This window comes from Argiope bruennichi, chromosome 3 (assembly GCF_947563725.1).
Source record: "Argiope bruennichi chromosome 3, qqArgBrue1.1, whole genome shotgun sequence".
Classification (NCBI taxonomy): Eukaryota; Metazoa; Arthropoda; class Arachnida; order Araneae; family Araneidae; genus Argiope; species Argiope bruennichi.
This window is the reverse complement of record NC_079153.1, coordinates 90,624,507-90,641,127: the sequence shown is the minus strand read 5'-3', so window position 1 is coordinate 90,641,127 and position 16,621 is coordinate 90,624,507. Positions and strand designations below refer to the sequence as shown.

The following is a 16,621-nucleotide window of genomic DNA, read 5'->3' as shown; positions in this document are numbered from 1 at the left end:
TTTGTACGGCTGTTAAAAATTCGCTTGCTGAGAAAGAAATTGATCTGAAAAGAATTGTTTCAGTAACTGATGGGGCTTCAAATTGGTGACCAAAAAAAAATGTTTTCATTAGTTTATTTCAAACAAACGTAGGGCATTCGATTCTTGAATTCCACTGCATTATCCACCAACAAGTCTTGTGTTCTAAGAGTGGTTTAACATTTCTTGATAATATAAAGGCATTAGTCACAAAAATAGTCAAGATCATATCGTCGTAGGCTTTAAATAAGCGAAAGTAATAATAATGGAATAGGTTTGAAGTAAGCGAAAATACTTTAATTGGTGCTTTATTGGATGAAATCAACTCGGTGTATAATGGCTTACTAATGTATAATAATGTTCGCTGGTTGAGCCGCGGGAACGTGCTTCAAAGATTTGTTGACTACTTGGAAGAAATCGGACTAGATATTATGTTGTAGGATTTTATATGGCTTTCAAAATTGATGTTTTTACAGACACATGCCAACGTTTCAGTGAATTGAAACTAAAGCTTCAAGGCACAAATAAAACAATTATCCTCATGATGGATCTCATTCGCGTTTTTGACGCTGGACTGCATGTTTTCAGGAACGATGTTATTACAAAAAACCACAAGTACTTCCTAAATTTAAATATAATATATAATATCAAAGATTTAGATGTACATAAGAAACCAGACGAAGGAAAAGTTATTGAAGAATTTATTTCCTGTAATTGATTCTTCAATCAAGGAATTTTCAGCGAGCTCCGTTCAAAGAATTATCAGAAACGCTCAAGTTTATTATGTACCCTGATGTGACTTCATTTGAAAAATTGAATTAGTCCCAATTTTATTAGTTGGAAATTAAAGAATTTGAAATGCAACTGATTTATTTCCAGTCCATATAGATTCAAAAATTTATTGAAAGAAGGAAAAAGTTGGATTTGATTGAAACAAAAAGATTAACAAGCAATATAAGTAAAAATGCCGAACGCTAATGTAACATGGAATGTAACGAAATATTGGAAACATGAATTTGGGTTCCAGACACACTTAATTGTTTTGAAAAGCTGGCTCGTGCTATTTTAATCATATTTTCATCCACCTATGCTTGCGAATCATTATTGTCAGAGGTGAGTAGCATTAAAGACTCTCTTAGAAACCGGTTGGCAGATGACACCAATTCAACATGCAATCTGCTAAAAGTAACATCTTACAGTTCTAATATAGGTTGTTTGTTATCTAATCTGCAAGCACAGAAGTCACACTAACGTTACTTTAATTTGAATTGCTCGTATAACTAAAACCTTTACTTTTCGTAGTAAATAAAGAGTAGTTGTTAGTATTTAGTTTTATTATAATAATAATAATCACGAGTCAAAATTATTTAATGGCACGTCTATACCTCATTAAACATTCCTTTAGAAAAAAAAGGGCACGTTGATCCATAAAGGTTTTCCACCCCTGCTCTAAAAAATTGTCTTAGAAAATATCCTGTAAAATTAAATTATTTACAACCCTTGTATCTGTTTGTGTTTGGTAATCTCGACCTGGTAGTCATTTGTCTGTACAACACTAACGCCCAATTAATTCTTTCAAACCAAAACTGATTTCTACGACAAATAAAAAACTTAATGACAGTTTCTATGATAAATTTATCATAAATTGATGAATTTCTCTCACAGAAAAATTATACTTATGGTTAGAATTTATTTTATGATTTATAACTGAATAAAAATTTTATTTAAGATTACTTTTTGGTAAATTTTATATCGCTATAAAAAAGCATTGAATAATAGTGCTGTTGTAAAATTTTTAACAATCAAGAATCTAGTTTTCTCTTACTTCTTGATTTCAGTCAGTCTGAAAAACCCGTGCAGTCATTTATTATTATTATTATTATTATTATTAGATAAAGGCCAGATTTCCCTTTGGCTTGTCTCCTGTCAGTTTATTTAGTACATCTTTATGTGCTTACATCCTCTAAAAGTACAACCTTAGATGAATCTCTTCTACATTGGATCCTATGATATGGTTATAGAAATATTCAATCAAGAATATTGCCGCATTGAAGAAAGACAGTCGAATTTCCGTGGCCGAATGGTCATGGCACTGGTCTCATAATCAAGAGACCATGGGTTCGAATCCCGCTAGAGACAATGCGATTCACAGTCTGTGTAAATATTTAATTCCTTGATTTTATGTTTTCCTTTATTTCATGTTCTAGAAGATAGTGGACATTTCTTTAATTTACCAGACAAGTGTTCTGGACTTTTCTTGCTGTCTCCAGAAAAGTATTCTGGAACTCTCCCTGCTAGTATAAAAACAGAAGATTTGTCAGTCACTGTGTTCTGAGTTCAGTTAATAAATTGGTTTAGCTCTACCTCTTGTGTGTGCCATTAAGTTCTATACTAAAGTATCTACGTGACAATATATAATAGGGAATGCTTATTGTCCTTGAAATAAGTATCATAAATAAGATACGATTCACAAAACAAATTTATTGAGCAATAAGTATTAAATATTTTTGGAACGTTCTAAAGATGTCTACCAACTATAGCAATACAAGATTTGCAAGAAGAAGCGTGGTTTGGCAAACGCATTCAAACTTTCCAAGTTTTCATGAACACATGCTTCCATTTTACCAATTCTTTTTACGTATTCCTCATGAGATGGTAAAGAGATTTCATATGCATGACTTCTGAGACAAAGAAACCAATGGGGATACAAGTTGGAAGGTAGTGATACGGACGAAGGCCTTAATAACACAAATTGCTGAAAAACATTGTTACCACACTTTTGCGATATTGTATGGCATTCAGAACATCAGATAACATCTTATGCTAATATAGAACTAATATCCGCAATATTTTGTGTAATAATCTGACAATCCATCATATCTCAAAGTCTTGGTTTCAGTATTTTTGAACATGTATTGGCTAAAATTCATGAGCACATTTAAGTGCTGAAATTACATGCATTGTCTAGGAAATGCAGGACTGCTCAATAAATCCTGTGAAACTTATTCCAAGAAAATGGGATGAAGTAGACTGTTTGGAAATCTTTCACCAAACAAATATAGCATTTCACTCTTGTTTCCATTAGTTACCCCATGTACTAAACCAAACGCATTTCTGTCGCATCTGTTCTTCATAAATTCATGCTATTTTGATTTTGATTCTTCATTTCAGACCAAACAATTTCGTCAACATTATCTAACTACATTTTCTTGTGTAAAACTGATTTGTTTGTATATCTTACGTACCATAAAATATTTCGAAAATCTTTCTAATCATTCTGTTTATTATGCATGTATTAAAAACTTTTCTGAAATTATATGTAATTAATTGCATAATATTAATTTAAAGGGTCAAATATTTTTAAAAGAAATTCATCTGATTTATTTGCACTTTTTGTAACTTTTAAAATTAGGCATCGGAGGTCTTCAAGGTGCGAGAGGGTACCGAGGAGATGTTGGTATCCCAGGATTACCTGGATCGCCGGGTGATAGAGGACGACCTGGATTCGCAACTCCGGGTCCTCCAGGACCAGATGGTTTACCTGTAAGCTCAAAGGCTTATTATTTTAATTCCTTATAGTCATTTGTGTTTTGATTTTTCTTCAGATATGCGTTTTACGATTGTTCAAAAACGCATATTCTTTTTTTTAAAAACCGCAACATTTTGGTGCAAAATATTTTTGGCAAAAATTGTTAAATGTGGCATGATTTTGAAAAAATAAAATAGAATAAAGATGTAATAAAACAATGCTTTTAAGCGACTTGAATTGAAAATATCGAACTATTTTTATTTGTAAATCAAATATTAATATTTGTTTATTATAAACAACTTTAATGCCTTACTATTTAGTAAGGATCTTTATTGACTTAATTGAATAATTTAACATATCGAATATCATGATTCTTCCGAATTATTTCGATTAGCCTTCAATCCGATTTTTTTTTCCCATTTAGTTTGCACATTGAGTCACAAAACATCTTCTTTATATTTTGAAATTCTATAGAATAATTGTTAAGAAAAGTTCAGAATATAAGATAAATAATTTTGAAACATATGTATGGATTTTTTCGTTATTTTGAAAGCACAGAATAAAATTAAAAATGTGATAGCAGAAAACAGAATGTGTAATCATGACCCAATAACTCATTTCTTAATTATTAAAGAACTGGCATATACTTTCTGTTGGAAAAATACTTTAAAAGACGTGAAGAATCATATCTTATGATATTTCAGTGAATAAAAACAATGCTGAAAAAATTCAGTCCCGAGCACATTCAATAAAGTACTCTTAACACAATAACATTTTAATTAAAAGAAATTCTACAATTCTGCAATTAAAGCAGACAGGTTTATAAATCTTTGAATTTCATTATTTTAAACCAATCAGTGATCACTTCGAAACTGTCCCCGCCCGGATGCCATTGTAATAATCTTAAAAAGATGTATTCAAAATTTCATAAATCATTTAAACAGCATAGTTATATATGCGTTCTATTTATATTTCGACTCAATATATCTGTAATTACAATGAACATATTACATTTAGAATTTCTCGTTTCATATAAAAGCAATCACGGTTAATTTATATTATGGCGGGTGTCTGGTCTGATCATGACATAAAAATGGTTTTTATGCAAAAGCATCCATTGAAATTAATAAAGAAAAACGTCATAATGTGCATTGCCTGTGACAGCAAAATAAACAAATCCATTACTAATATTGAACTTAATATATGGACTCGTATATATACAGTACCTGTACCAGAAGAAATTTTTCTTTTGCGCATAGATTGATACTGGTGCTTTACCAGAAATTTTTCATTTGTTTGTATGGTACAGGTGTATTTCTACCAAACAATTAAAATATCATCTTTTCCAAAAAACTAATCTATCTTCTAATTGCCATGTAAATAATCTTGCCATACTTTTATTCTACAAGTATATGTGATGAGTATGGATTTGTTATTAATGAGGAAAAAAAGGAATAGGTCGATTAAAATCCAAAGGAAGATCAAATCTTGTTTCGCAATGATCTGAAAAGAGTAAAAGCACTTTACTTTTTTGTATCAAAATTCTCATTTTAAAAGGAAATCTTGAAACGCTATCCTCTTGTTTTTAAAGTTTAAATGAAAATTAGTAGATTAATTCCTTTTTCTTTTTTTCATCAGGGTATTGAAGGATCTAGAGGCCGGCCGGGAGAAAAAGGTGACAGGGGAAGAGATGGATTTCCCGGACCTATTGGTGTTAAAGGATTACCGGGAGATCCTGGTGTACCAGGATCAAGTGGACCGAGAGGTCCCAAAGGCTTCCCAGGTAACGTCTTATTTTTTTTAAATTTAATTCTAGTTTATTGTTTTCCAGAAAATTTTTAAAATATAGATTCTATAGAAAAAAATTAATATGGAATGATTTTTTTTGGGGGGGGGGGATTTGATTTTTTAAAGATAAACATTTTTATGTCAAAATCCCCATCATGGTTTGAAATTTTTCTTCTTCCTAAATTCTTTCAATTAAAATTAATATATGATAAATTACTTTTTAAATTTTGCTCGACAATAAATACAAATTTAAAAATAAAACCCAATGATCAAGTTACATTCAAAAAATACCTTAAAATTCGTAGAATTTTAAAGAAGTGATTAGTTTATATATATAAAAAAAAAGAAACATTGCGGCAAGTTTTTTTTTCTAAAAAATATAAAATGGAAAAATAATTTAAATAATAATTGAATCTCAATTATACCTGCAGGGGAACAGGTTTAAAGACATAAAGCTTTACTTTTTCCAATAATTTCTCATTTTTCTTTTATGTTTCAATATTTTGACACTCAAATTAGCACAAATATTTGGATTCTTCAGAGATCATGATAAAAAGATAGTATTTTATAATAAGTTATGATCATAAGTCTAACCTTTCCTAAAACGAGGCTCCGTTTATTCTTTTATTACCGTAAAGATTTTTCTTCACTGTAATGAAAAATATATATATTCAATCATAGACCTTCAAACTTTCAGATACTAAATTGAAACGGGTGTTAAATAATCCGATATTAATTTTAATTTTATCTACTAAATGGATATAATGAGAAGATGCAGGATGCAATTAGGATGTAATTAGGTGAGGATTTTTTATCGGATCTATTATAGTTAGGGCCAGCCTTTAGCAGATTGGATTCTTTGCTTCCATTTGAAGTATTGTTGTCTAGCACCAGAATGTGTTTGATAATCAGCTCAGCTCAGTTCAGTTGTATTACTAGAGTTGTGTTAAGCAGAATAAATACCTTGTGCGCAATTTTAGGGAATACAGATTTGAGTTATGAATTTAAGACTCGGTTTTTTTTTCTTTTCTTTCTTTCTTGTGGCATATGAAGTTACATATTTGCAACCCTTAATAAATTCAATCTATAGAGTGTCAAGAACTTTACGTTTTAGATAATCACCCGTTTAGAAAAAAAAATATTTAAGTTATTTAACATAATAACTTATACGCAATGAAATTCAGTTTCTGGTTATAGCTCCAAAACTATTGATATTGATCAAGTTTTACATGAAATCCATTAACCAGAAACTTGTCTATCCACTTGAGTAATGCATGATAACTAAAAGAACTGGAAAGATTAAATTTATCATTTTTTTTATCATCCAGTTGTTGACCTGTATCATATTTTGAGCTAAATCTATGAATGACTAGTCTGTCTGTTTATTCACTAATGGTGCTGTTGTTACGTATGGTACATGCCATGGACAAGTCCGCTGTTCGAAAACAGTCGATTTAAGCTTAGGGGGAGCGCCTCTTGTTTATATAGGAGCGCCATCTAGGGCCAAGAGCACGACTTAACTACACACACGTCACAACCATTTTTATGGGGCGGTCTTCATTCACTCATCCACAGATCGTAATCTAGACCTGAATCTGCGAACGATCACCCCTGATCCAGTACCCCCACTGGTATTACTCTCGACATGGAGGACTTTGTGATCACGACAGGTTTATACGCGCGGCCGGCGGGGTTCGAACTCGCAACCTAAGAGACGTGAATCCAACGCCTCTACCAACCAGACTATCCCGCCCTACTAATTATGTGAAAATTGTAAGAATATCGTATAATATCTTATATCAATGCTCCTATTGATATAAGATATTATACGATATTCTCACAATGTTGTTCGCAATTTTGTATTAACACAGTTTCTAATTACCACTATAAGTTTGGCGCAGTATAGCCAAATTTGGCTCTTGCGCCAGTAAAACTCATTCAACCAACCAACCAACCACAGTTCCTAATAGAAAATAAAAACTACGTGGCTGTTTTCATTACGCTACGAAGCATATAAGACGTCATCGGGTGCACATACACCAGAAAGTCGAAGGGAGAACAATCCCACTGTTTGTTTTTCTTAATTCATAAAAAAATTGTTCTCGGTTTTTTTTGTTTTTTTTTCCCTCTCTCTTAACAGGCTACGCTGCTACTAACGCGGCCTCTGATTACAGACATAAAATGTGATTCTCCTCCTCCTTATTTGTGTGATTTTCTTACTCGAATTATCGCCCCTTACAATCCCTATTCAGTTGGGCTTCTTATAAGTAGGATTCAACTATTAAATACCCTAAGTAAACAACTATCTAGGGTTTTCGTAACTTTGGAGATGGGGGGAATTTTTTGAACTGTTGACAAGCCAAGGCAATTTAATTTTGCTCTTTCATTTTTCCAACACACAGGTCCGAGGTACGATCCTCGAACTGGGCAAGGTCGACAAGCTTTTCATTATCGACCCCTTCAGTGAGTCGATAAACTGAGGACCAAGCATGCTTGAGAACTAAACACTGGGGGTACTGCGTTAGGCTCACCACCTAACCGGGACATATGCCTCGCACCCCAGGGCCCACGGTCAAGAAAGCGGATATGGACACTATAGGCCTTGACCCACATAGGGCTGTTTCACTGAGTTTAGTTTTTTCAGTTTATTTATAAAGGCTATGTTTTCAACCTTGTTAAATTGGAAATCAGATCGTCATTTAATTTTCAAGACATTTTTCTTTATTTTCATTTTTTTTTTTTTTTTCAGTTATGGTTTGGTCCAATTTTCTTTTTCACTTAGTCGACTGATTCACGACTCAGCAAACCTTATATTAAAATATATAGATAATATTTTAAAAAATTATAATGTTTTATTTAGCGTTTTTTAACATTATTTTTTAATTTAATTTATTTTTATAAGTAAGGCATTGAAATCAATTCTCTTATTTTCACTCTGCTATTAAAAATTTTACTATTTATCACAACATTTGGTATATTTGGTACTTAAAAAATGTTTATATAAAGATTAAGTTAAAATCATTAAAAATAGGTTTTAGACGTTGAAGATAGAAAAAAAAAAAAAAAAAAAAAAAGAGGCCCTGAATCTTAACATTGCCTAAAGCTGCCTCAATTTCCACCCTCCTCCCTGCATGAAGACAAAACCACAGACACTTAATCCAGTTCTGCCTATAAACAAAAAATTACACTATCATTTTTTCAGTCAAATATAATAAAGGGCTGTAGAACATAATAAATTCTGGACGATATTTACCCTATGGGAGGAAAAAATGATATTATACTGCATAAGTTAATATCACTTGTATCACTTATACTAATTGTAAGAAAAAAGTTCTAAAAATGCCCTGTTATATTTTTATCTGCCGTGTATAAGAGTCCCAATTATTGAAAAAAAAATAATTGTCATATACCATTTGCAATTCCAGGCTGGAAAGGAGAGCCGGGCGATCCAGTTCCACTCAACTCAACCCAACCTATACCTGGAATACCAGGGGATAGAGGATTACCAGGGATACCAGGGCCATTAGGGGAGCGTGGACCAATGGGAGATCCTGGTTTAGATGGCTTGCCAGGACCAATAGGTAATCCTGGATACCCAGGACCGGACGGATATCCTGGTCCAGCAGGACCAAAAGGAGCTCTGGGTGACAGAGGAATAGATGGTAAATTTTTCAGGTTTTTGATATAATTTTTTTTTTTTTTGTCTGTAACAAATCTTTTTTTTTTTAACCCAATCACTTTTTGCAAAATTACTGTGTGATTTCTTGATATTTAGATTATCCTTATCTCGTTGCTTAAAAACATAACTTAAAGGTAGCAATTTTCAGATATCCAACTATTTTATGATCCCAAACGGCAAATTAATATTTCGACTATAACTGACTTATTTCTTCAAAATCAAGACTTCTAGGAAGCTATTTTATAGGCTACTAACAACTAATTATCTTATTATTTCACCTTTTTTTTTTTTTTTTTTTTTTCCTAAATTATAACTTTTCTTGATAGCTATTTACGAATGTTGAAAAGCATTACTTATACATATACAGCCCTCATGACTTTAAATGAGATTAAATAATAGCATCATTGGTCTTCATTTTTTGAATGCTTTGAGAGAATTTGATCAAAATTTTATAATACCTTTATTCTCATTGTAATAAGTACTAACACATCCTTCTAATATTTGTAAAATCTCAATAAATAAAATGTTGAAGATATTGTTTGTCTTGGATTCATAATATTTAAACAATATTTGATCTTGTGTAAAAAAGAGAGAAAGTTCAGAACTGAAAAAAAAAAAAAAAAAAAAAGCGAGCTTATGTCAAATTATTCTCTGAAAAAAACTTTTTTGAATTCTATTCTCCGTTTTTAAAAACGATACCGCATCTTTTTATGGAAATATTTTATTCCTTCTAAAATTTATCATTAATTATTAGTTTACAACACAAGAAAATTCCCCATAAAAGAGAATCATCAAAATTATCAAAAAAAAAAATTGCAAAATATGTAAATCCAGAAAGGAATTCAAATACTCTTATCTAGAAATTATAAATAAACACATCGAGCTTCTTTTAGTAGAAATGCAAAGAATAATTTTATGATTTTTTTCAATTTCCAGGATACAGAGGTTTTCCAGGACTGACAGGTCAACCAGGCTTTGCAGGAGAACCAGGATATCCGGGTTCGCCAGCTCCATCCAGAGGATTCTTCTATACTCGTCACAGTCAGACAACAATTGTCCCAGAATGCCCTGGAGGCACAACACTTATGTGGAGTGGATTCTCCTTGCTTTACATCCAAGGCAACGAAAGGGCTCATGGTCAAGATCTTGGTAAGAAATAATTCCCAACACGTTCCATTGAAACATATGTTCTTTTTGGGCACGGTGCAGGGGGTACAGATTTAATCTGAAGAAAATCAAAGAAACGATAAATGCAATCCAACGGAGCCCTCTTATCGTTATGTCTGGGGCATATAGAGCTACCAGAGTCCTTCAAGTAATAACAGGAATTTTACCAATGAATCACAATGTTCTTTAAATTTCAAATAACTACCAGTAATGAAGTAAGAATAGGAAACAAATGCTTCTGCAATAAAGATTCCAAGATGTTTTTTGACATGTTCAAACAACACCCTACAAAATGATTTATTCATGGCTATCATATCAAAACTCCAGAAATGGATGGAATAGAAATTTTTTACAGATGGTTCGAAAGATAATAAAGTAGGAGTTGATGTAGTAGTTTACTAGTATGGGAAAGATATCGATAAAAATCTTGTGAAATTATCGAACTTGCCACATGTTTCCAGGCAGAAGTGATAGCTCTAAAGACAGCCATAGAATATTGTGAAAGAGAGAGCTGACAACGGGCAAAAATGCTCAATTTTTTTTCAGGTTCTCTATCAGTCTTACAAGCTATACAATCTTCTCAATTGTAATCGAATAATTGCTAGCAAGGAGTGAACTATATAGTAGATATGGCAGCACATTCCAATCAAGCTCTAATAATTTTTTTCTGCTGGAACAAATCTATGTATAGCCTTGTTTTTCCATGGTAGAATATCTTGGATATACACATTTCACTGCTTATAATTACTATCAAATTTGAAAAATAAATTAAAGATTGACGATACAAGCATAAGCTATGATATGTTGAATTGCAGGCTCGGATGTCTTTTATAAATTTCTTTAATCGAAATATCAGATAGATAATGTATTCAACTCTCTACTAATAAAACTCATTCCCCATAACAGGCAGTCCAGGCAGTTGTTTACGGAAATTCAGTACCATGCCATTCATGTTCTGTAACCTGAACAACGTTTGTCACTTGGCATCTCGAAGCGATTTCAGCTACTGGCTGAGTACACCAGAGAGCATGCCCATGGATATGGCACCCATCACAGGAAGAAACATCAAGAGATATGTCAGCAGATGCTCTGTATGTGAATCATCTACACAAGTAAGTATTCTGTTTCTATGTTTTTGATATGTAATTTCTTAAAGTTTTAAAGTTATTACTATCACAACTGAAAGATTGCACCCTAAGTCAAATTATTTTTGTGTGGAGTATAAATTTTTTTAATTCTTCTCCATCAGGTATAATTCTTAATTATTTTTACGCTGCACTAGAATAATGGAAATAAAAATCAGTGAAACGATTTTTCTTTTGTTATAGGTAATTGCTGTGCATAGTCAAAGCACAGAGATACCAGAATGCCCAGTAGGATGGGAAGGATTCTGGACTGGATACAGTTTCTTCATGGTAAGATATTGGCTGCAAAATTATATTTAAGGTTTAAAATCTGTTAACGCCTCAGGAGCTCATCTTCTTTAGGTGAGTACGGGCTTCCCAACCCCGAGGTACTCAAGGATCTTTACTCCCTTCATGTTTACACTCCCCTAAGCCTTTTACTGTTTGCTTGATCCTTCTATCCCTCGATGGCAAGTGAGGGAGCTCGCCATGAGAAGCTGTTGCCGCTCTGTTTGCTTCCTGTTTCTCATGGACAGTCAAAAACCCAATGCGTTGGCCGTGCGTGGCGACCTATTAGACGGGCGGTGCACTGTGGTCCCCGATGTATCAATCGGCTGGTAGATACTCACCCGAGTGACTAGTCTGCTAGGAATCAAGCGAAGGGGTTACTCCTTGGACACGGCGTTAAGGATGGTCACCGTCCCTGGGGGTAACTCTGAGCGTATAGGTTCCGGCTAGTACTAAGGTAAGCGTCGAGGCTGGGAATGGCTAGAGCCGGTGGCTGCCTTCCCTTTTTGGGCTCCGTGGTGGGCGGTGCCATCGGACCTGAATTATTAACAATGTCATATGGGTAAAACAAAACGAGCTCCTTAAGTGGACAACAAATTGAACCAAATAATTCCCTAAACATTGAGTCCTCAAAATCAAACAATTTTGCTGCATTTTACATTATTCACAGAGATTCGACAAGCTCAGAAACTTTCCATGGCGTGTCACATTCCTAGTGGAAAAAGCAATTTCTGGTTCTCTCGGCAAAGTCATCCATAAAAAAAAAATCGATTAAAAAACTTCGATCTGTCGATCTGCTGGGTGAAGTCGCCTCCCGATAAATCGTCAAAAAAATGCAAACTGACTTCAACTTGACGATTGACGATCTTGGCGTCAACAAACTTTGGTATGCAATCATCTTATATATAATGGAGATTGGTAACCTTGGCGTGATCTCAGTAAAATCGCCAAGCAAAACGCATTATCTTGGCGTTCTTAGTGTAGTCATCTGATAATTGCCAAATAAACCCGGGAATGCAATAATGTTGGGGAAATCATAGCATCTTATGTATAATGGAGCTTGATGATCTTGACATAATTTGAAAATCGCCAAACAAAATCAGTACCAATAAAACAAAAATTTAACCATTTAATATTTCCCAATTATATATTTTATAATGAAAATGTCTATTTCTAAAAAAGTATTAAGTCATTTTTCTTTTTTAACCCTACATTGTTCTATTTTTTTTTTATCGCGATTATAATTTAAATACTGTTCTTTTTTTCTATTAAGAATACTGATTCTGGTGCGGAAGGAAGCGGTCAACCTCTGTCGTCTCCAGGTTCATGCTTAGAAGAATTCCGACCAAATCCCTTCATTGAGTGCCAAGGTCTGGGAAGATGCAACTATTACACGACAGCCTACAGCTTCTGGCTAGCAGTTATTGATCACCATAGACAATTCAACACTCCAGAACCTAAGACTCTAAAAGCAGGAGACTTAAAAACACGCATCTCGCGATGCAGAGTGTGCAGACGTGTACCGCCGTATGGATCATAATATGGTACACACGATAATTTGATATGTACAGAAATTAAATTAACTTTTTGGTACATAAGAAGAGTTTTAAGATGTGCTTTTGAATTGAACTTTCCAAACTTTAACTTGTAAGTAAAGGGATGGCTAACCTTGCTTGAAAATTTGGATTCAACAAGACCAGTATGCAGCTCATTTTGCAGAAAGAATCAATAATGTTCTAGAAAAGAATGCAAGCCATTATTAGTTAAGTCATATCTTTTTAGGGTGCTTTTCTGAGAAAAAAGGCCATAAAAAGAAAAGGAAATTAAGTATGGATATTGTTTAAAATGAAGAATATATTTTGAAAACCATAAATATAATTTTGTTTTTAAAAAATAATTACAAATAATGGAATAGAATACCTTTTATAACAACAAATTAATGAATAGTTATATATAGTTCTGCAGAATTATATATATTCTGTATTTTTAATTATATATATAATTGCATATACAAATATTTGTGCCTTTGTAAAAAAAAAGTGCCTTTTATTTTTTTAAAATTTATTAATCGAAAAGATATTTGCATTTTTATTGAATAAGTGATGTATAGAATCATGAAGATCTCGGTATACCATCTAGTGATGCATAAAAATGGACACTTGTAGGGGAAAAAAAATGAGCTATGGTTTGGTGAATGACTATATGAAAAATGGTGCTATCTTGTTTATCACTGCCATAAAAGCAAGAAAATTTTTGTCACAAACTTTTTAATCTGCAATTGAAAAATTGCTTTTCAGATGCCTGCAGATTATTTGTGATGTGTATGACTGCCAGATGAATATTAGAATTAGTAACTGTCTTTTTATTAAAAGAAATTTTCAATCTTTGTTGCATTCTTTTATTCCAAGAAAAATTTATTTCAGTACAAATTATTTTATCATAAAAACTCCTATTTAATGTTATGCTATCTTTAAATTTAAATTGATAGTAAGCAATAGTTTAAATTGAATAAATATGCTTTTCATGAGATTATTATGAAAAATCACTTTAAAAATACTAGTAATTATTTAGACAGTATAAAGAATTAAATCAGGTAAGACAGATACACACGTGAAATATTCCCTGCCTAGTCTCTTTTGTATAATTTTATTTAAAGCATTCTATATCATCAATAAATATTCTATACCATTGATAAATATATTATTTTGTTCTTATATTTTCCAAAGGACCAGATGAGTGTTGTGTAAATAATTGAAAACTGCTTAAATAGGTAAATGTGATTAAAAAAAAGCAGTAAACGTTTTACAAATACTCATTATTAATATTATAGAATATTTATTTATAATTCCTAATCCTTATTTAATTCTGCTAATGTTAAAAGGTCCTAAATTACAATTGACACCCTAGAAGACTGGACATCACTTCGAAACTTCCTCTTGCATTTGTTGACATTATTCATTGAATATCCTTGGTGCATGTTTTGTTTGTGAGAAATACTTTCCTAAATGGGCAAACTGTTTTTTTTTTTTTTTTTTTTTTTTTTTAGAACTCTCAAAGAATGTTTGGACATACATTTACAATAAAATGGGATTCCCCTTTTGTATTTCATCCTCATAATTAAGATGGGTTGCATTACAGTTTTTAAAGAAGAAAAAAATTTTCTTTTCTTTGAGAAAAAGAAAAAAAAAAAAACACTCTTATGCTCCAATATTCTGAGATACTAGAAATCAAATGATTTTAGCAACGAGAGGGTTAAAATAATAATGCCACTGAAATCTACTTTACTTTTGTAATTCCCATATCAACTAAAGAGGAGAAAAGTAACTAAAGCATTGTGCAGTAGCATTCTTTTGATTTGGTTAATTTCACAATGCAAGATAGAATTATCTAAGATGAAATAAATGTTTCTTCTTTGCAAAAACATTTAAATTTTAGTGTTTAACATATTGCATTTACTATAATAACTAAAGTTTATCCTAATAGAAATGTCCAATTATTATAAATTTTTATTGGGGTGACATAAAAGTTGGAATAAATGTAAAATCTAATCACTGCTTCCTACTCAAGTACACAGTTCAAAATATTTTTGTTTGCACCTCTTATACTTTATATCCTCTATATTTGGCTTTCCAATCCATAGAGATTATTGAAAATATTTTCATCCCTCTTCTACAAATGATGCCATGATTACTCTAAGTATTTCTGATTGGTTCTAATACCACTTCATTTACCCATCCTCCCTTGCCACAGGAATTGCAGGTATGGTACAAACGGAAACAAGCATAACATTTCCTGTATTTTCATACATTACAAACACAGGAAATCTGTGGTGCCAGCTGAAAGTGTTATAAATGAATGGGAAAATGTTAAAGATAGAAACATCAAAGCAAGGCAATACCATTTTTAGTTAGTACTACAAAGCTAGATTACAGCAATACTGAGAAAGCATTTGAAGCCTATTTAAAAATTATTGTGCCTGCAACATTTTTTAAAGAGAAAAAATTGTTTTTGCTTTAAAAAAATTCTAAAATTTTTATGCTTTTTTGAATAAAAAATATAACATCTGCATAACTTAACCTTATCCTGGACAATAGTATGTTTACTTTAAATTTACAGAATTTTTTTATTGAGCCACATTTTTAAATTGATTTCTGGCACTTTATCACAAATTTTTTCAGTGTAACAGTCAAATCTGCACCTGAATTTTACCATAAAACTCTGTCAACCAACAAGTTCTATATATATAATATAATGTATTACTAATTAAACCAATTCCGATGATATTATTTGTTTTTAATAGAATATTAATAAAATCTCATAAATGTAACTTAACAATTAATGTCTAAAAGAGTTTGATTCAAAGCAAAAAGAGAACATAAATTACTTGAAAATACTTTTATGCAATCTACTGTGGTAAAATTTTTCATACCCATTTTTCCATCTTACAGATAGTTTTATCGCCACTTATTATTTACTCTGTATATGATTAAAAACAAAATAAACTGATAAAACATTACAAAACAAACATAACATTTCATAATTTTATTGTACAAATATCAACAGGAGAAGAATGCAAACATAATAAAGTTAAAATCATGAATTAATCTTTGTTAATTTTATGAGTGAAATTATAGAGTATTTATACTATGAAAACATCAGGAAAATGAACATATAAATCTGATCACCATATCAAATGAAATAAATTATGAGTATTAAATGTATACATAAAAGTTCATTTTCCCCAAAAATTATAGATATATATAACAATGTTCACTATCACACTAAAATAGCACCATGGCATATTTACTTCATCTCTTAAAAAATAATTCCTGATTGTTATTTAATTCATTTCGAAATTTCTCTTTTTTTTATCATATAATAGATTAGATACACATATCTAAGACTTTAATATTACAAATGCCCTAAGAAAATCTAGTATAAAAATAGAGTATATACAAGAAATAAACTATGGTTATAATTTATAGTCAAGTGATCAAATATAAATAGTATAATGAGATAGACAGATTT

At 31.7% G+C, this 16,621-nt stretch overlaps 1 protein-coding gene across 1 annotated transcript in view; it reads left to right on the top strand.

Annotated features, from left to right (window-relative positions):
* LOC129962686 (collagen alpha-3(IV) chain-like) overlaps positions 1-13,979 on the top strand; it is a 112,458-nt gene extending 98,479 nt beyond the window's left edge. The window contains exons 35-41 of the mRNA XM_056076599.1: positions 3,431-3,561; positions 5,186-5,330; positions 8,761-8,997; positions 9,951-10,163; positions 11,088-11,293; positions 11,510-11,596; positions 12,867-13,979. Of these exons, the coding sequence (XP_055932574.1) occupies positions 3,431-3,561; positions 5,186-5,330; positions 8,761-8,997; positions 9,951-10,163; positions 11,088-11,293; positions 11,510-11,596; positions 12,867-13,133 (1,286 nt within the window). The 3' untranslated portion in view covers positions 13,134-13,979. The remainder of the gene's footprint in view (positions 1-3,430; positions 3,562-5,185; positions 5,331-8,760; positions 8,998-9,950; positions 10,164-11,087; positions 11,294-11,509; positions 11,597-12,866) is intronic.
* The last annotated feature ends 2,642 nt before the right edge of the window (positions 13,980-16,621 follow it).